This window comes from Neomonachus schauinslandi, chromosome 2 (assembly GCF_002201575.2).
Source record: "Neomonachus schauinslandi chromosome 2, ASM220157v2, whole genome shotgun sequence".
NCBI lineage: Eukaryota > Metazoa > Chordata > Mammalia > Carnivora > Phocidae > Neomonachus > Neomonachus schauinslandi.
The window spans coordinates 63,021,732-63,042,941 of record NC_058404.1 but is presented as its reverse complement, the minus strand read 5'-3'; the positions used below and the strand labels follow the sequence as shown (position 1 = coordinate 63,042,941).

Genomic DNA, 21,210 nt, shown 5'->3' with positions numbered 1-21,210 from the left:
CTTTGACCCAATTTGGTTTTCTACATATGTTTTATTTTGTCTTCATCTTAACGTCAAACTGCCATCTGCCACTTCTGCTGATGTTGTTCTTAATTCAAACAATCTCCCCTTTTACAATCCACTGATGGTTTGCTGCTAGTAATTTACTTTAGGTTGAGAAATCAGTAATCAAATTGGGAAAGATTTGTCTGTTAAACAAAGGCAAGATTCTGAGTGAGGGCCCAATGCATGTCGGGCTTTTGTCATGCCTGTTTTCTGTGTGCTTCATGTTTAGGAATTCTGTTTTAAAGGATCGCAGTTTTATTTATTTATTTTTTAAAAAGATTTATTTATTTATTTTAGAGAGAGAGTGCGCACGCATGAGCGGGAGGGGCAGAGGGAGAGGGAGAGAGAATCTGAAGCAGACTCTGTGTGAGCCAGAGCCCAAAGGTGGGGGATCGATCCCAGGACCCTGAGATCAGGACCTGAGTCGAAACCAAGAGTCAGCTGCTTAACTCACTGTGCTACCCAGGTGCCCCAAAGGATCGCAGTTTTATTTTATTTTTTAAAAGATTTTATTTATTTATTTGGCAGAGAAAGATACAGCAAGAGACGGAACACAAGCAGGGGAGTGGGAGAGGGAGAAGTAGGCTTCCCGCCGAGCAGGGAGCCCAACGCGGGGCTTGATCCCAGGACCCTGGGATCATGACCTGAGCCGAAGGCAGACGCTTAATGACTGAGCCACCCAGGCGCCCCAGGATTGCAGTGTTTTTTGTTTTTTTTTAAAATGTTTTATTTATTTATTCATGGAAGTCAGAGAGAGAGAGAGGCAGAGGCAGAGGGAGAAGCAGGCTCCCCGCCTAGCAGGGATCCCGATGTGGGACTCGATCCCAGGACCCTGGGATCATGACCTGAGCCGAAGGCAGATGCTTAATCATCTGAGCCACCCAGGCGTCCCCCAGGATTGCAGTTTTAAAAGTTAGCCTCAACTTCAGAAGAGTGCGCTTTTACTATAATATATTTTGCACGGGATGTTCAATACATATATTATTGGTATCATTAAAATTTTGTTTCTCTCTCTGCTTTGTAAACAGTCAAAATTTGCTGTGTGATGTCACAATTGTGGCTGAAGACATGGAAATCTCTGCTCATAGAGTGGTGCTGGCTGCCTGTAGTCCTTACTTTCATGCCATGTTTACAGGTATGAAATGTCTTAGTTATGGGTGTTTTTTAAATGTATACAGATCTGGGCTTTTCTCTCCATACTTTCTTTTTTTTTTAATTTTTTAATTTTTATTTTTTTTAAATTTTTTTTTTTTAAAGATTTTTATTTATTTATCTGAGACAGAGAGAATGAGAGAGACAGAGAGCACATGAGAGGGGGGAGGGTCAGAGGCAGAAGCAGGCTCCCTGCCGAGCAGGGAGCCCGATGCGGGACTTGATCCCGGGACTCCAGGATCATGACCTGAGCCGAAGGCAGTCGCTTAACCAACTGAGCCACCCAGGCGCCCTCCATACTTTCTTTTCTTACTAACATTTTACTGTTACGAAATTCAGTATCGTAATGGAAGTAAATGCTCTTGCTTTTTTTCAAATTCCTCTTCCTCATTGTTTTTCATTTTTGCAATCATGTTGTGTGTATGTGTACATTCACATACTCACAATTTTATGCTCAATTTTCCCCCTTTATATTTATGTTTACATATATTGGCTCAGTTTACTTTCCTGCTATTTATAACAACTTTTGGCACTTCATTATTTTGGCAAAAGAAAAGTGCTTTTACTGTTTCCATTTTTTCAAATGATTTTCACATATGCTTCACTTATTCTTTACCATGAATAAAGAGATGTTTATTTAGTGTCCTTTGACTTGGTTACATAAAAAATAGGGTGGACACTTCGGTAACTGTAAAAAAATATATAGAATGATTTCAGTACTTCTGGAAAAAAGTAATTTGCCTGCAACACTTGAAGTCCTTAACCTCATTCTTTTTTTTTTTTTTTTAATTTTATTTGTTTATTTGAGAGCGAGAGAGAGAGCATGAGCAGGGGGAGGGGCAGAGAGAGAGGGAGGGAGAAGTAGACTCCCTGCTGAGTGGGAGCCTGATGCAGGGCTCAATCCCAGGACCCAGAGATCATGACCTGAGCTGAAGTCAGAAACGTAACTGACTGAGCCACCCAGGTGCCCTCTTAACCTCATTCTTAAAAAAAATAAAATAAAATAAATTTAAACATATTACTATGCAAAGAAATGAAGTTACTATCTGTTCCAACAGTGAGCTTATAATCTTAAGAGTATTGGTAGGGCAAACAAAATACTTATAAAAACAAATGTGGTTATACCAAAAAGCACAAATACAAAGCTATTCATACTTCAGAAATCATGAAGTATTTCTTGTGCTTGATATTTTGCTTAGATACTTCAAGGAATACAGACCAGCGTAAGTGTGCTTCCCACCCCGTAATGATATGCACACTTTAAATAATGCAGTAGTGTGTGGAAGATCTGGGTGCCCAGAGCAGTGATGCTGATGGTAAGGGCTGTGGTGGGCAGCACTGAGAGAAGGGGATCTGACACATCCTGAAACCTGGTAGGCTTAAAGGACTCACACAGATGAAGATGAGTGCAGAAGGCCATGTGAAGAGGATGGGTTTAGTGTTTTAGGAGTAGAGAGGAGTCTAGATCCCCTCACTATTTAGTCTGTTGCAGCCTTGCTGTTCCTGAACAGAGTTAAATAATCAAGAATGTAGGAAGGATAGCAGAGGGGCAGTGAGCCAAGTTGGGAGGGTGCCTTTCTTTAGCTGAGGCTGATTTGAAAAGTCAATTCTGATGAAGTGAGACTAGTCAAATTTTTATGTCCTAGGGTTCATTTCAGTCTCGTGGTTCACATTTTACTTATTTCTCCTGGACAGTTTTCTCAACAGAGTCTCTAGGCTTGTGAGAGGAGGGTTCTAGCTGGAATGTGTTGGCCTAGTTTAGGAATTCCCTGTATAGTGCTGTCCCCTGTAAGTGGCATTCTCTCCCATGACACTGCTGTTGCTACTTCCTTGTTGGAAACTATGGGAAACTCATGTCATCAATTTATGCTACCGTTTCCCCATCTGGAGAAGGGGGATGATCATATTACCCACTTCCTAGGATTTTTGTAAAAATTAAATGAGATCATATATGTGAATTTCTTAGCAGTTTTCTTACTTGGCACAGAGAAAATACATAATTAATTTTGGCCGTAATTATGGTTATTACTATTTTAATTGAAGAATAGCAGACATAAATGTTAGTTTCAGGTGTACAACAGAGTGATTCAGCATCTCTGTATGTTATGCCGTGCTCACCACAACACTAGCTGCCAGCCACCACCATACAACAGTATTACAATACCACTGATTATTTTCCCTGTGCTGTACCTTTCATCCCCGGAACTTACTCATTCACTAACTAGAAGCCTGAATCCCCAACTCCCATTCACCTGTTTTGCCCGTCCTGCTACCCTTTCCCCTCTGGTAACCACAAGTTTGTTCTCTATATTTATGGGCCTGTTTCTGCTTGTTTGTTTTGTATTTTTGATTCCATATATAAGTAAAATCATGTGGTATATATTTTTCTCTGTCTGACTTATTTCATTAGCATGATACCTTCTAGGTCCATCCATGGTGGCTCAAATGCTAAGATCTCATTTTTTTTTTTTTTACAGCTGAGTAGTATTCTATCACATATATATGTACCAGATCTTCTTTTTTCCATTCATCTATTGATGGCCATTTGGGTTGCTTTCATGTCTTGGCTATTGTAAATAATGCTGCAATAAACAGGAGTTGTATGTAATTTTTTCAAATTAATTTTTTTCGTTTTGTTTTTGGTAAATCCAAAATATATAAAGAATTTATAGAACTCAACACCAAAAAACCAAATAATTCAATTAAAAAATGGACATGCTTATTAGGCTTGACTTTATGGTGAAGTGATAGTGCATAGATAGAAAGCAGTAGATGCTGTTCACCTTTCTGGCGATCTTTGTACATTTTCTACTTTTGAATCCACTGAATAGTACATCATTTGTCAGAGATTAGGTAAGGAACATAAGGAGATTTGGTCTAGGTGGTTTAGTGTACATACATTTATTTACTTTTTGCTAGAATATGACTCCATTATTTCTTTTCCTGTTTTTTTTTTGATCTGAAGCCCTGTTAAATTTTATTATAAAAAATATGGTGAGGCCAACCAGTAGACCTTTGCATGCTTCCATTGCATCATACGTTATGTATATTTATTTTCTCCTGCTTCGTGGGTAATCAGAAGTGTTTGCAATGGCACAGGGCATTACCTACTCTTGTTTTCCTGTGACTCCCCTATTAGGAAATATGCAGATGTCCTTTTTTGGCCCTTGTTTTTAATCTCCCATAAATTTTAGGGAAATTTTCATTCAAATTATATCACCTAAAAAAGAATTCTGTTACTCATTGTAATTCCAAGTATTTGGGTAGAGAAGGGAGGTGAAAAGTAATTCTGTGATGTATTCACAGGTTTTTACTCTGTGAAGTGTGGGCCTATTTAGAGCAAGGCCAGGTGGTTTAACTGTTACTTGAGAAAGCATATATCAGATTGGGCTCTTTTTTTAAATTACTTGTTACAAACGTGGCATTTAAAATGCTATTTCTCTTACAGATATATTTGAGGCTTATTTAGTGCCACAGTCTAAAGTATATGACGTCTAGTGGGAAATATTGAATTTTTACTTTTACTCCTTTGTATTGTGCTTTTTGATGATTTCTTTTGTCATATTGAACATGATTCAGTAAGTTAGAATATGAAAAGGTGGATTATCATGTGCACGATTAAGAAGTGGTATTTTTAAAAAGTTGTTTGCGTGGTTATATTTGTCTAAGATTCATGCTTTCTTTCATCAAGGAATATGTATTGAGCATATTCTGTGTGCTAGGCATTATCCTAGGTTTGAGAACTTTAGAGATGAACAAGACAGGTAAGTCCCTGCTCTCATGATTCTCCTTGGAAGAGGGGGAAAGGTTAGAGAGTAAATGCAAAGAAAAGATAATTTCTGATATCATTGACTGCTGTGAAGAAAATTAAATAGAGTGTTGTGCATAAAGAGCCTAAGTTAGGATGCCTTAGTCTGCACATGATAGAAACTCCACTTAACTGGTTTATTAAATAGTAAGGAAGTGTATTCTCTCATAACTGGGAGGTAGGCTGGACACCAGGCATGGTCAGATCTGCAGCCTGAGAATTTCATCAGGGATCCGCTTCCTTCTCTCTCTGCCCTGCTGTTTGCAGTAAAAATGTTATCCCAAGGTTGCTTCCCCTTGTGAATGGAAGATGCCTATCAGAGTGGACTGAACATCTCAAGGAAGGAGAGGGAGGGCGTGCTTTTTCTTTTTTTCTCCCTTTTAGGGTCTAGTAGACCTTTTCCAGAAGTTACTCAAACTAGACTGAAACTGGCAGGGGAATGTGGCTACAACGTTTGCCTCAGATTAGTGGTAGGATTGGGGAATTATGTGCCATGACCATCATAGAGAATGGCTGGCAGGGGCATCCGGGTCAGCTTGCCAGAATGAAAATACCTGTGTATCAGTAGCTTCTTTGTAACCCAGGACTAATGACAAACAAAGGGGCAATAATGATTAGATTACAAATGAACCTGAAGAGTAATGGAATAAAATTTATTTACTACATGTAGTTGTAAATTTGCCATTCACTTTTTAGCATTTCAGCATAGTAAAAGATTCTGTATCATGCTTTTATGTTTTTCTTAGATATTTTTATATGCTAAACAATAATTGAAATTAGAATCATAGGATTTTTGCATTGAAATGGATCTTAGGGTTTGCTCTCTTAGCCTGTTCACTTTTTAGAACTTAAGGGTGCATGAATAAAGTCATCAGTTTGTGCTAGGTTTCAGGAGCCTTGATTAAAGGTCTTTTAGATGGAAATGTTTCTATCCACAAATATGTCTGTAAACTTTTACAATTTGGAGATGGTGCAGTGTTCACTAGTGAGGTACTTAGCTTGGCCTGGAATGTATAGTGGATGTTCAGTGAATGTTGACTGAAATCCTTCATAGCTAGAAACCCATGTTCAAGACTAATTCAAGTGTTAATTATGTTGAGTAAAGAGGCTACATTTTAGATTGACATGTGTATCACTTTTTATTCTTCTAGTCATTCATTTATCCAACCAGAATTTATTGGGTATCTATAATAGGTCAGGCGTTGTGGGATACAGAGATAAGATGAGAAAGACATCTTGCCCTCAGGGAGCTCAAGGATCCAGGTAGGGGGAACTAAGTATTATTAGGACAGAGTGGATTTGCAGGAGGTACCCAAGTGTACCCAGGGTGAGAGCCTAACCTGGCTTTGGGCCACCAATAGGTAAGCCTACCTGGAGAGGGTCCAGCTGACTCTTGAAGAATGGGGATTAGCCTGGGGAATGAGAGCATGGGGAGACAAAGAGGACAAAGCTTAACAAAGGCATCAAAGCAGGAAGTTATTCGCTGCATGTGGAAAACTACAGGAAGTTTCTTCTGGATATATATATTTTTTATTAACATATAATGTATTATTTGTTTCAGGGGTTCAGGTCTGTGATTCATCAGTCTTACACAATTCACAGCGCTCACCATAGCACATACCCTCCCCAGCATCCATCACGCAGCCACCCCAACCCTCCCACCCCGCTTCCACTCCAGCAACCCTCAGTTTGTTTCCTGAGATTAAGAGTCTCTTATGGTTTGTCTCCCTCTCTGGTTTCATCTTGTTTCATTTTTCCCTCCCTTCCCCTATGATCCTCTGTCTTGTTTCTCAGATTTCTCATATCAGCGATACCATATGATACTTATTTTGCTTAGGATAATACCCTCTCGTTCCATCCACGTTGTTGCAAATGGCAAGATTTCTTTCTTTTTTTTTCTTTTTTTTTTTTTGATGGCTGCGTAATATTCTTCTGGATATATTTTAAGGCTAGAAGTAGGAGAGAGAGAGGAGGCTGGATAGTGAAGCAGGGACTGAATATGGAAGGAGCTCACATGCCTGAACTAGGAGCAGCTGGAGGCTTTTGACTACCATGGTCAGATCTGTGGAGTCGTCCCGGGGGCAAGGAAAGAATTAGGAGGTTGCTGTGCTGGTGTTGGCAGGATGTAGTAGGACCCTGGTGACATAGTGGCGGAAGGGATGGAGAGGAGAGGGGGGCATCGATTTGAGATCTCTCTGAGGTTCATTCTGAAGGTTTTAGTGAACGTTGGGATGGGTGGGTAAGGAAGAAGGGAGAGTCAAAAGTGCTTCTCAGGATTTTAGTGATGATATCTGTGCGGATATCCTCATAGAGCTTCACAGGTCTACATGATCAAGATACAGAAGCAAAACACCCTAATCTGGAGAGAGACTTTGTGAAGTTAAAAATGATACGAATAAACTCTGTACAGTATCATTGAATATTTTTTAAAAAGGCATTATCAAAAATAAATCTCACAAAACCATAGTGCCTAAAGATTTCCTCTATAAACAGCAAAGGGCAGTAACTCAGGTAAAGTGTAACAACTAGAATTAGATCTAAATAGCTTTTACAACTCTCTTTATTTTTATTTTTTTAAATAATTTTTTAAAAAAGATTTTATTTATTTATTTGTGTGTGTGTGAGAGAGAGAGAGAGCACAAGCAGGGGGAACTGCAGGCAGAGGGAGAGGCAGGCTCCCTGCCGAGCAAGGAGCCCAGTGTGGGGGACCCTGGGATCATGATCTGAGCTGAAGGCAGATGCTTAACCGACTGAGCCACCGAGGCATCCCTACAACTCTCTTTGGTATGTGTTTTAATTCTTAGTATTTACTGGAACTTGTAAACTATTAATGCAATCTGTGGCAGGCTGTTTGTTACTGTTTTTGTAGATTAACATGAAACATAAGGATTAAAACATTTTTAAAGCAACACATGATAGAGATTGAATTTGTTGAAAGCGGATGCAGTTTTCTGGGGAAAGAAAATTCATATTAAAAAAGACGCATATGGAATATATGAATTAGCAAAGTATGTCTTATAGCAATACCTTAAAAACTAGAATATTAAAAACTGCTTGGCAAAGGACTAATTTTTTACACAAATATGTAAATTAAAGTCAGACTTGTTTTTGTCTAAGCTAGATCATGCCTAAGTCCTGAGAGCTGAATTCACTCCTTGAGAACTAAGTACATGGCTTTATACTTGTGTGGCCTCAGGCCCTGCAGGGCTTTACACATCGCTGGAGCCCTATAGGTGAATTAGATGTGGCCTTTGTCCAAAGTCCAAGTCTACCTTCCAAGGTGGCTTCACTTCAGACACAAAAGAACTTTGAGATGATACAAATCCTATCTGTCTACAAGATCCGAGAGAGTAGGATAGAGGAATGTGCCTTTATATAATATTTCTGTATTTCTCAACCTTTCCTTTTTCCTCCCTTTTTTTAGAGGGGAAAAAACATGCTGAGGCAACAGACACATAACCCAGTCCCTTGTCTTCCTGCTGTATAGGCATACATACCTCTTTCTCATTAACTATCTCTCTTCTCTTATAACACCGGTGGATGCCCCCCGTCCCCCGCCCCCACCCCTCCCTGGGAGGTGGCAGGATACTTTTGAGATATTTTAGCTCTTAGGAGAACAGCTTCTTTCTGAGATCTTGTCAGAAATAATCTCCAGGGAAGCATGCAGTTAAATGTACATCACTATTATTATTTCTCTCCTCCCAGGGTTTGTGTTTACAAAGGAATTTTGTGTAATTATGGATTCCCGTAGGCTTTTCTGATAGCTTATGGTCGCTGACAGTGTACCATGGCTAAAAAAGAAATGAACTTTCAAGAAATCCTGAGGCTGTTATGTTGTTTTTCTAACAGATACTGGATTAAGGTGAAGGATTAATGGTTTTGATGCTGCTTCTTTTGTCTTTGAAACTCAATGGATCCAAACCCTTGTGCTAGGTGTCTCGTAGGAGTCAACATAATTTTTAGACTGCCTTCATCATTTTAAATTGAAGTTTTCTTTCTCTACCATTAGATAATTTATGTTTCCCTATGTCTTGGGTCATTTTATGTTGTCCACACATATGAGCTCAAACCTGCTGCTTTCTCTCCCTAAGTTCCCTTCTCTTTTCTGCTTTCCTGTTTCTTTCCACAAGAGAGGACCTTATTTATGATCCTTGAATGCTTCACTAGTTCAGTGAGTAAAGGAGAGAGGTCTTATAGCACTTTTTAGCAGGCAGTGAGATAGAAGAATATCTGGCTTTAGTAAGAAAGGCTGGTATGGAAGTGACTTAGGTTTGTGGATGAAGTTACCACAGATGACAAAGAGGAGTAGAACTTGGACTAGAAGATCTCTGTAACAAACCCATGTCATTGACTAGCCCTTTTGTGATCTTTCTTTTGTCTTGCATTCCCTCAGCAGCTTCTGTAGTTTGTGTCCTAATTGTTTCCTGCATGAGGGTCGTGCTGTCCCCGAGAGCAAAGCCTCTGTGTCCGGTGCAGGCCACTCATGCCCATGGCAGCCACTGCCGTGCTTATTGAATGAATGCTGCTAACCAAGTGGGTCCTTTTTAGCAAGTGCTCATTGCTATTAGTCAAAAGGGGTAACATTGTGACTCTTCTAGTCATGAGTAGAAATCCAAAAAGAAAACAAGCTGCCCACAAGTATGGACCAAAAAAAGCATGGACAGCATCAGATATTGAACCTAATAATGCCACGGGTATTACAGCTGGGCACGTGGCATGTTCACTGTTTTGATGTGGTAACGGAAGTACGTTTTATGATTTGCTTAGGTAAGCTGCTAGGGGAGGTAATGGAATGTTTTAGGCCTGCAAAAAGTGGCTGGTTGTGTTGCCTACAAAATATAGTGAATGGCAAGAAAATGGTATTGGTATTTTCACAGCAGTGGCTTGCAGTAGCGTCACTTTTCCTCCTTTGTGTTTTAGGTGAGATGAGTGAGAGCCGAGCAAAGAGAGTTCGAATAAAAGAGGTAGACGGCTGGACTCTGAGGATGCTGATCGATTATGTTTACACTGCAGAAATTCAGGTTACGGAAGAAAATGTACAGGTGAGAGTAAACCCCTCATACCATTTGGCTCTTCGTACATGCCCGTTTTTTAAATCAAAATAGCATACCCACACCACAGGACACTTTTTGTACCAAAGTAATGGAATTCATTGTTAAAACTGAATTTCTAAGGGACATTTGGAATGATTACATCTTTCTAATGATGTTTCTGATTTCAGTATCTTTTATAGTCTTGAAGTTCCAATCTTTCAGTTCTCTGAATGACACTTGTTTGTGAAAACGCTGTCATATTCATTTATAACTACTGATTGATGCTGCCAACATTTCTCTGTTCCCTTGAGGTTGAAATCTACAAAGGATGTTTTTGACTATCAACAGTCTTTACTTCTTTTTCTATTACAGCATATTCTGTGATTCTAGAATTTAGCTAAAATTTGACATTGCATTTTCTTTCTTTAAAGAACAAATGTCATATATATATGATGTAAATGAATAATACAGATGTATGTAGTGTAGAAGGTGAAAGTGCCTCTTTTAAACTGCCCTTCCTTGGGGCGCCTGGGTGGCTCAGTTGGTTAAGCGACTGCCTTCGGCTCAGGTCATGATCCTGGAGTCCCGGGATCGAGTCCCGCATCGGGCTCCCTGCTCGGCAGAGAGCCTGCTTCTCCCTCTGACCCTCCCCCCTCTCATGTGCTCTCTCTCTCTCTCTCTCTCATTCTCTCTGTCTCAAATAAATAAATAAAATCTTTAAAAAAAAATAAAAATAAAAATAAATAAACTGCCCTTCCTTTCTCACCCACCCCAACCCACACACATTGATCTATTCTCCTGCCCCAGAGGGTAGCTTCTGCTATCTGCTTGGTGTGAATCGTTTCAGACCATTTTCTATGCAATTATATATACCCATGCACTCACACCCATGCACAGTTTTCCTGATATAAGTATATTTTCACTATGCCTGTTATTCTGAAACTTGCTTTTTTCACTGTACAAAGTATCTTGAAGTTCTTCACATGTCAGTATATGTGGGCCCAGCTCCTTTTTTTGAATGGCATCCCATATGTTAATCAGCATATATGATTTTTCCACCTTTATAAAAGTACTGCAGTGAATGGACATTTTTATGTTTATATCCAAAACTTCATGGAATAGATTTCTCAAATGTAATTGGTAGATCAGTGGGTGCATGCATGTTTTAATTTTTGATAGTTATGCCAAATTGCCAACTGAAAGTTTATTTATACTCCTTGTTCCAACAGGTAAACTGTGTTTTGAGGACAACAAAAAGAATTAGGACTAACTTCTTAAGAAATAATCTCTGAATTCTACTTGCTCAGATAGGAAAGTGTGGGCTCAATCTTTTGTCCCTTATAATTAGTTGAAATATAATACAAACTTTTTGAGTTTGGAGACTGAAATCTTTGGACATTAATTTGTTAAGACATGCTGTTATTAAATCTGAAATATTGGCAGTGGTGAAGCCTTCGGGTGATCTTTCCCAGGTGGCCTCATTTGCCTTTGCTTGGAAATCCAGTTCATGAGGTAAGGCATTTGAAACAACCTTGGTTGTTTGGATATTAAAGTCACGTATAAAGGTGTGAATCAACTGCTATGCGAACTTTTTTTTTTAACCTGGAGGAAAGTGTTTGGTTCATGTCATGAAGTAACAGTACCAACAATCTGATTTTTTCTGTACGGTTATGCTAGTTGCTGGATTTGGGGACATCATTTTCAACAAGATTTTATCTTGGTTTTCTTTTTGCTCCTTTTTAAAAATTCATTTGAGTTCATGGGCCTCATTGTGCCCTGTATCTGACCTTCAGCCAATGAATTGCTGTCATAAAATGTGACATGGGGGAAATTTGCAAAAGATGATTTAGGCCTAAGATGATTTAGGCCTAATAGACTGTGTGAATTCAGCCCTCAGTGCTGTTTGTAGTAGTTCTTGGCGGTGGAGACATTGACCTATGAGGAACTGGGAGAACGCCTCTCTTGTTTCTTTTAATAACTGTCACGTTCCAGTCCTGAAATATTAGTTATCACAGCCTTTCAGAAAACCTCTTGCCATGTTGATTTGCCTTTTTTGTATATGTTCAGCTCCTACAGGAGTACATTCAAAGAGTTGTATTTGGCAGACTTACTAAATGCTTAATATTCGTGTAGTTTTTATTTTTGGGGGGGTGGGGGAAGAGAGCTTAGCCTCATTTATATTCCATTGAAAAATACTTATTTTAGAAAAGGCAGTTTGGAAATAAAATTGATTAAAATAAGTTGCCTTTTCTGTAACAAGTATTTTTCAGTGAAATACAAAATTAGGGTGTACCTATCCAGATATGCCAAACTGCTCTCTCCTCTGTCTTGTTTATTTTTGTCTGTGTACATTTTGTTATATCTTTCTTATAAGCACTGGTCACCTTAGGGAAGGGAGTGGTATGGTGGAGGTATGTGGTGTTCTTGTTAAAGTTAAGCTAAAATTTTAAATGGCCCCAACTGGGAGCCTGCTCTGAGTATATATATTTTGAGAGAATTGACAGTGGGAGTAGATCTTTCTGTAGTTCAAAAGTTTGTTGTTATAGGTATATTTTCTTATTAGACCTAGAATCAAGTCTCTGGTCAGGTAACCTCTCTTTTAATAAGTTTCTGTTTTAGTAATAAATAATAAAATACGATTTTAGGATAGCAGATATCTTAGTGTTTTACTTTGGGATTACATGTTTTGATGTAGAATCATGGTGCCATAGAATGTTGAGGTCCAGCTGTCTTAGTCAGTTGGTGCCTGAACAGGACCATAACCCTGGTTTCCCTGATTCCTAGTATAGGGCCTGTTCTGTGATACTATATAGTCTCCTATTACACAAATTAAAAAATATATATATCACAGTTGTTTGAAGTGAAGGTTGAACTTTGAGTCAGAATGAGGGATTGAATCAATTTGAAGCATTAACTCCAAAAAAAGAATAATTATTATTGTGTCATGTAAGTAATAGCACTTTAATTTCTTGGCTCTTCAGGGTTTCCCTGATTTTTTTTTTTTTTTTTGATGTTGCTGTTTTTTTTTTGTTTAGGTTTTTAAATTTTGGTTTTGAATTTAGGTATTTGCTTTTATTTATGGCAAGGTTGGGGAATAATTTGAACCAAATGAATTTGTTTGTGTATTTTTTTTAAAGGAGAAATAAAAGGAGAATATATATCTTACCACGATCATGCTTTTTTTTTTTTTTAAAGATTTTATTTATTTATTTGAGAGAGAGAGAGAATGAGAGACAGAGAGCATGAGAGGGAAGAGGGCAGAGGGGGAAGCAGACCCCCCCGCTGAGCAGGGAGCCCGATGTGGGACTCGATCCCGGGACTCCAGGATCATGACCTGAGCCGAAGGCAGTCGCTTAACCAACTGAGCCACCCAGGCGCCCCCCACGATCATGCTTTTAATTGAACTTTGTTGTTGTTCCTATTGAGTAATTTAAATTTAACTTGTTTCTAAAGTTTCCAGTGAAATTTTATAAACATTATGTATCTGGGAACAGAGAAAATAAAGTCAAAGGCTATTATAAAGTAGTTTTTTAAATTTGAGGACATCATGGGCGCCTGGGTGGCTTTTTCGCTTAAGCATCTGACTCTTGGTTTCAACTCAGATCATCATCTCAGGGTTGTGAGATTGAGCCCCACATTGGGCTCCTAAGATTCTCTCTCCCTCTTTCTCCCCTCTGCCACTTGCTCGAGCTCTCTTAAAAACACATACACACAAACACAAAAACTGTTTAAATTTGGGGACATCCTGGATTCCTTTGAGAATGATGAAAAACTATGGACCCTTTCCCAAGTAAAGTGCACATAGCCATTTATGCACAGAGTTTTGCATACACTTTTAGGTAATTCATGTACTTTGTCTCTCCCCGCCTCACTCTCCCACTGTTAAGAATACTTAGCTTTATATGTGTGTGTTTGTATGAAGGTTTATTTTCAGTTATGTACTAGGCATTTTACATATATCTCATTTGATATTCATCACCTTATTAGATAGGTATTAACTCCATTTTGCAATGGAAGCCCAAGAAGGCTAAGTAATTTGTTCAGTATCACATAGCAGCTGTTAAGTTGCCATTAACTAGTGTTGCTTAAAAAGAGAGTTTATAAATTTGAAAATAAAAATACCTTTATAACTAAAAATATTTTTTTCATTATCTAAAAATTATTGGAGGTTTAACTCTTCTTCATTTGATGTATTGATCAACATTTTTGGAGAATCCTAAAGCAACTTGAATTTTTCAGAACATTTACTTCATTGCTAAATTTGTGGTTTTGTTACATACATTTTGACTTCTGAGCTTTTGTGTATTTGTTTTGGCTTGCTAAAAGAAGCTAAGAGTTTTCACTTGATGTAAGTGTGAAAAACAAAGGTAAGTATCTTAATAGTGCCAGTGTAAGTAAATACTCTTATTTCCAAATTAATATTATATGAGTGTTCATCTACAAGTTCTGTCTACATTAGAACTTTTCTCATTTCAGAAGAATTTAAGAAGCATCTGATAATTGATTTTAAGCAGTTCAGAAAACTTAGATGTTGCATAAATTGAAATTATTTGGGATAGAAAATCTCATCTTTTTGGAAAAGGAACAGAACTTAAGTGAAATTTTTCAAGAGACAGTTAAAATTAATTTTTGGCAATAAACACACCAGAGTATTTTACACAATCTCAGTATACAGTAGAAAATTCAACATAGTGTGTCCATTTTGTTGGTGGTGTAGGGCAGGTTATTTTTGTTTGTTTCAGACCAGAAGTGCTAACAGTATATTGTATAACTTTTTACCAGTGAGGTGTTCCTAAAAAGAAGGCATCAGAGGGAAGGAGCATCCACAGTAGGAGACCTGTTGACATGGTTGACCACTTAATCAGCAAAAGGCTATTAAAGTGGAGAAACCATCAAAAAAGAATACATGTATACCCCAAATATTTTATTTTAACCTACAACATGCAACTGTAAAATTGTATGACAATTTTTTGTTGTAAAACTAGTGTGGTTAGCTGCTCGGAGAGCCATATGCTTTTTTGCACATAGGACATCATAATGATGGAGCAACTCTTATTTTCTAGTTTTTAGAAAAGTGCAGCAAGAACTGAGACACTTGAAAACAAATCTCAGTGCAAAGTCATCTTTGAGTTACACAATTTCTCTTTCCTTCCCCCATGTGTAATTTGAGAGCTTTTTTTTTTTTTTTTGCAGTAACACATTGATCAAATCATTCTAAAGCAATCAACTTAGTTTTCATAGAAATAGCTCTCTTTTTACACTTATATCTCATTGGATTATATATGTTTATTTAAATTATATAATTTCTGTAACAAGTGCAAGTATCATAAACAGATTTGGGAATGAAACCAAGATGTATGAGTTGATAAAATGCAACTCAGCTGGAGGGGCAGAAGTGTGCAAGCATGTTAGAGAGTACAGAGAACTTGGGAGAGTTGGTTAGTCAGGTGAGCAGGTGAAGCAGTGGCTGGTAAACCAGTGCTTTTGCTGTGTGTATTTCTGCATTGTGTAGATAAACACTGAAATGAGATTCCCATTAGATGGATATTTATTTTAAAATGGATATTGAAAACACCCTATCATTTAAGCAGACTGATGGAGTATCTGCTAAGTCTTCAGTCCTGTGCTTGGTCCTGATGCTACCAAAAATGAACAAGGAACAAAGCATAGTAAATAGGGGATAGCTGTTGGCTGTGCTATTGAAATACCAAGTGACTTTGTCCAAAGTTCTTAACTTCTCTGAGCTTTATTTTCTTGTCTGAGATGGGATAAATTCTGTTCTTTCATATATAGGAGCTTGTGAAACATCACTCACTAGATAACTGGTTTATGTACAGGTGAGACATGCTGGGACCTCACTAAAAGCATAGTTGGGATTGAGGCTTGGGCCAGAAATGAATGGGGCCAAGAATAGGGGCAAGAATCTGGGAGAGCAAGCACTCAGTAAGTATTTTTAAATATATTTTTAATTTTAATTCATTTATTTTTTTAAAGATTTTATTTATTTGACAGAGAGAGAGAGAGAGAGCACAGGCAGGGGGAGTGGGAGAGGTAGAGGGAGAAGCAGGCTCCCCGCTGAGCAGGGAGCCCGATGTGGGGCTCGATCCCAGGACCCTGGGATCATGACCTGAGTTGAAGGCAGAGGCTTAACCAACTGAGCTACCCAGTCGCACCAATAAGTATTTTTTAAAATTGAGGGCAGCATGTAATCCGAATGAAAGTGCTCCAGGACGAGTGACAGATTCAGGTCTGAATGAGGTGCTACAGGAGGCATGGCAGCAGGAAGTCTTATGGTGGTGGTGGTGGTGGTGGTACCTGCTTAACAGCTGGCAGTGTCTTTGATGCCCTGAGTGAACAGTGAGTCAAGTCTACAGCCCCAAGCTCACTTGTTGGGAAAGAGACTTGGTAAACGCTAGGCAGTTGTAATACCATAGCTATGTAAAGTTGAAATTGTGGATGGCAAATCCAGGATCTGAGGCCATGCTTAGTTGGGCAGGGCTTTAGGGCTCACAACGTGGCTTGGTAAGCATGAGGATGCTTTGGGAAGCAGACCACATTTAAGGCAGCAAGATTAATGACAGACTAGAAACACTGGTTGGGCTCCTAATAAACTTCACAGTCTTGGTCAGGATTAGTTTAAGACTGAATTGGACTGAACTTGAAGATCTAAGGCTTTTAACATCGTCAGCTAGATGAGGATAGATCAAGTAAGGATTAATAACTATTTCACTGCTTCTTTATACATGGCTTGCTCTTTCCCTTTCTTATTTCTAAAGGTATTGAGTTTTCCCATTTTTCCAATGCTGGTGTTGATCCTTATGAATTCCAGTTTTCAGTGGTAATTCATTAAGATTTTATGGAACATCTATTTTATGCCAGGCAGTGTTCCAGCTATTGGTGATACAGTATCAAGTAAGACAGTCCTTGTCCTAAGAGCCTTTATAGCCTGTTACTTTACAGGGTAATAGGTGTTTCTAGTGACTGGATAGATGTGTATGTAATCCAATGCACATCATTCCCAGGACCTAGGTCTCTAAGTGATAGACTTCTAATCAGAGGATTGTTTGGTGAGCATGAAATCATAGAGAAGGGAGGTTACTTCAAATGGATTAAGGAGGGCCCTAATGGACTATCATTCTACTACAAAACACATCTCTAGTGATCAGGAAATTGATCGAGCGCCATCAGATCCAATGCCTCTCTCCTCTGCATGGAATCCAGAAAAACTGACAAGTAATTTCTCTTTAGATGACCCATTTCTGAACATTTTATTGTCTGGTAGTTGTCTTTTCTACCTCCAGGCCCTTGAGGCTGTAAGGAACTCTACCAGCCATGGTGGCTCATTGAGGCCTGGATTCTTAATTAGAGAGTAGGGCCCCGGAATTTTGAATTCTCATCTGTCTCCATATAGAGATTGAATAATAAGAATTATTTTGCACTTCTGTTAAGAATGATTTCTTCTGACAGAGACTATAACTATACACTTGGTTATGCTTTAACCTTAATTACAGTCACATTCCAGATCTGCCCTTTAGTTATCTTAATTGAATGACCATTTTCCATTCTCAGCCACACAATTAGAAGTTGCTCATGTACCAGAGGAGTTCAGTAGCAGGCTTATCTTCAGGGTGAGCAAAAACATCTACTGAGCAGTTTTGTAAATGTTTTTGGTTTAAATAAAATAATTTAAATCAAGTATATTTAAGTTACTGTTGAACAACTCAGAAAATAATAAGGAGCCCCCTTAGATTGGCTCTCTGCTAGAAAACCTTCATGGGCTAGTGGACTCTGGTTAATTATTGTATTAGAATTCAGAGCTCACATCGTAATTTTAACCATTGATTTCAAGAATGGCCTTGAGTAAGACATTAACTTTTCTGTTTTTTAGCTATTATAAATAAAAGCTGATAATGCTTTGACACCTCACAGAAATGCTGTGATATATGAAATATGCCAGTTAAAGCTTATAAAAATATTAAAGTGCTCTGTAAATGTTGAGCAGAAATAAGAAATGGGCAGCAATAAAAAGTCTTGTGACCACGAGGAAGAAGAAGAACCCACTGAGATTGTTTGGGATTACTGGGTAAAAAAAAAATGGCTCATGTAACCTTTCCCTCATTTTTTATAAAATAAATCTTAATTTGCTGTGGATTTCTCTCCAGCCAACAGGATTTGTGTATTTGGGTTAGTGTGGAGACAGCACTCTGGGGTGATTGCAGTACCAATTTGTAACACCCTCTTCTACTGGTTTGATGGGCAGTGGTTCAAGAAAAAGTGCTATTTTTCCTAGCACAGGTTTTGGAAGCCTTATTGTTTTTCCATTTTCATGTTCTGTTTCTCTTATGAGACAGAAAGTAGTTCTTTGTGACTAAAAGAGTTTGGCAGATGATGTGCTTAAAACACAGGTTAAAACTTTAAAAAAAAAAAAACATAAAAATGTGTTGAGTCCAACTTTCAGGATTAGTGGTTATTTATGGGATAGTAGTGGGAAATCCTATCATGGAAGTGAATTTATCTGACATTCTAATACTCAGAAAACTGGTAAACTGGTATTTTATCGCTTTAGCAGAATTGTGATAATTTTAGTTTATTATTATCCAGAGGCAAAAAATGGTGAATTTCTTTTATATTAATAATTATTATAAATTTAAAAATTATTTACAATTGAGTTTTGGTGTTAATTGCATTTTATTATATTTTAAGTCTGAACTTGGTAATTCTCATAATTTTAATCAAAATACTTGACCAGCCTAGAATATCTGTTCTCCAGTCATTCCAGTTAAATTGTTTTATTCTGTATAAGTTAAAAGTACAGGATAAATGAAAACCTATTTAAAATTTAGTATGGAAGAAGCCGTTGGAGGTCAGCTAGTTTGAGAAAAATCTAGAGAGTTTATCATAAGAACATGTTATAAAATTTAAATGGGCATCAAACTTGAAGTGGTTTTTTAAGCTAGGTATTCAAGAAATATTAGTAACTAAGATACTTGTGGCTTTACATTATTAAAATATATAATTAAAAAAATATTTTATTTATTTATTCCAGAGAGCGAGAGAGCCAGAGAAAGAAAGAACATGCAGGGGGAGGAGCAGAGGGAGAGGGACAAGCAGACTCTGCGCTAAGCACGGAGCCCGATGCAGAGCTCGATCTTAGGACCCTGAGATCATGACTTGAACTGAAACCAAGGGTCAGATACTTAACTGACTGAGCCACCTAGATGCTCCCAAAATATATAATCTTTGAAGGTGTCCACCGTTGAGTCATTTTGTGATTGATATTTTAATTAACTTCATGTGGTATATAAGAAGAATTTGATCTTGATGAGCAAAAAATGGCTCCTTCCTGATTGTGATCTAGCATCTTACAGCGGTGTCGTAATTTGAGCAGGGAAAGCTTAGATATACATCAGAGTCCTTATTAGGTGGATTTTTTTCTTCATGTTTGACCTATGCCTCATATTGTTTGTGTTTGGACCTATGTGGGGCAAAGCACATCTGTGACAGGCTTGCTGCCAGTGTTCAGGATCCTGCTCTCCAAACCAGTTTAGGTGGTGAGAGCTTAGAGTTGTTGAATTATCTGTGGTTCTGGCATATTTAGTTTGAAATAAGCCAAAGGTTTTATAAATCCTAGCATTATTGATCCACAACTTTAAATAATATTATTACCTTTTGTACTTCAATGTCATAATTCCATTGTCAGGTTAGTAAAATTAATGTGCTTCTCAGGCGCCTGGGTGGCTCAGATGGTTAAGCGTCTGCCTTCAGCTCAGGTCATGATCCCGGGGTCCTGGGATCGAGTCCCGCATCGGGCTCCCTGCTCCTTGGGAGCCTGCTTCCTTCTCTCTCTCTCTCTCTCTCTCTCTGTCTCTCATGAATAAATAAATCAAAAAAAAAATTTAAAAAAAAAATTAATGTGCTTCTCATCATCTAGTTTAAGTATACATGTGTCTTTCCCCAGGTTATATGATTCATTTTTTGTGAAAATAGAATGTAGCATATCACTAACATTTCTTCAAAAGCTGTTGTTTTAAATTAACTTTACAAATACTAGTATAGAAATTTGGTTATGTAAATACACTTGATATATTTTCATTTATTTTCTTATTTGGGGTTCTGTCAGGTATGATTTTTATTTTTCATTTTAAAAATTTATTTCATAATTTATAAATGCCTTCCACTGACTTGTGGTGCATCTTAGTGTGGGCCTAAAGCATTCATTTTTTTTTTTTCCTTAGTGGGCTATTGTTTAGATGTTCAGTTTGCTAAGTTTTAACAAATGAATGTACCCATTAACCCACACCCAAATCAGGATATTGAGCATTTATAACCTCAGGCCTCTTCCTAATAAATCCCTCACCTCTGACTCCAGGCAACCACTGATAGGATTTCTGTTAGAACAGATTAGTTTTGCCTGATATTGAACTTTATATAAATAGAATCATACAGAATGTATTCTTTTGAGGCTGACTTTGGCATAACAGAGCATTTGTGAGATTTATCTGTGTTGCTGCATGTTCCAGTGGTTAGTTGCTTTTTATAAATGCTGAGTATTCTGTTGTATGAGTTTATTGCAGTTTAGCATGATGATGGACATGTATTTAAAGTTTTGGGCTGTTATGAATAAGACTTAAGGCACTTTGATAAAGGGCATTGAGAAACACATATTCTGTAATTAAGCTCTAGTTGGGGTCAGGGAGAGGCTAGTAAGTAAGATGGATAAAGTTATTTAATTGCCTATTAAAAGGGATTTGTTGTTGGTTTTTTTTTTTTTTTTGCTTGACATGTGCTTTCTTATGTATTTTCTCACTTTTCATTCTCCAGCAATAATTTGATCTTGATCTTATCTTATAATCTCCATTTCATGTCAAGCCTAGGCTTTGACAAATAGGGTTGGGAGATGATATATGAATATTGATTACAGACAGGGTTGGAAGGAGAGAATATATAAACATGCGACAGAAAAAGAGTTGTTTGTCCAAGAAGTATATGATGTATGTGAGTGTTGGTATGTGTGTGTGCATGCATGAATGGGTGTCCATGTGTTTTGATTTAGCGTTATATTATTTGTGAAAACAAAAAAAAATCTTTAAAAAATATTAGCGGTCTCTTTGGTCTTGAAAAAACTCCACTGAAATAAACTTCATAATTGGTGGGGGTGGGGAGGCTCCGAAT

At 37.9% G+C, this 21,210-nt stretch overlaps 1 protein-coding gene across 2 annotated transcripts in view; it reads left to right on the top strand.

The window, feature by feature from the left end:
• KLHL2 (kelch like family member 2) overlaps positions 1–21,210 on the top strand; it is a 101,955-nt gene that overhangs the window by 22,034 nt on the left and 58,711 nt on the right. The window contains exons 3-4 of one of the 2 annotated variants that reach the window (XM_021698808.2): positions 1,074–1,180; positions 9,926–10,047. In XM_021698808.2, coding sequence (XP_021554483.1) covers positions 1,074–1,180; positions 9,926–10,047 — 229 coding nt within the window. The remainder of the gene's footprint in view (positions 1–1,073; positions 1,181–9,925; positions 10,048–21,210) is intronic. The other variant, XM_021698809.1, reaches the window with a different exon arrangement.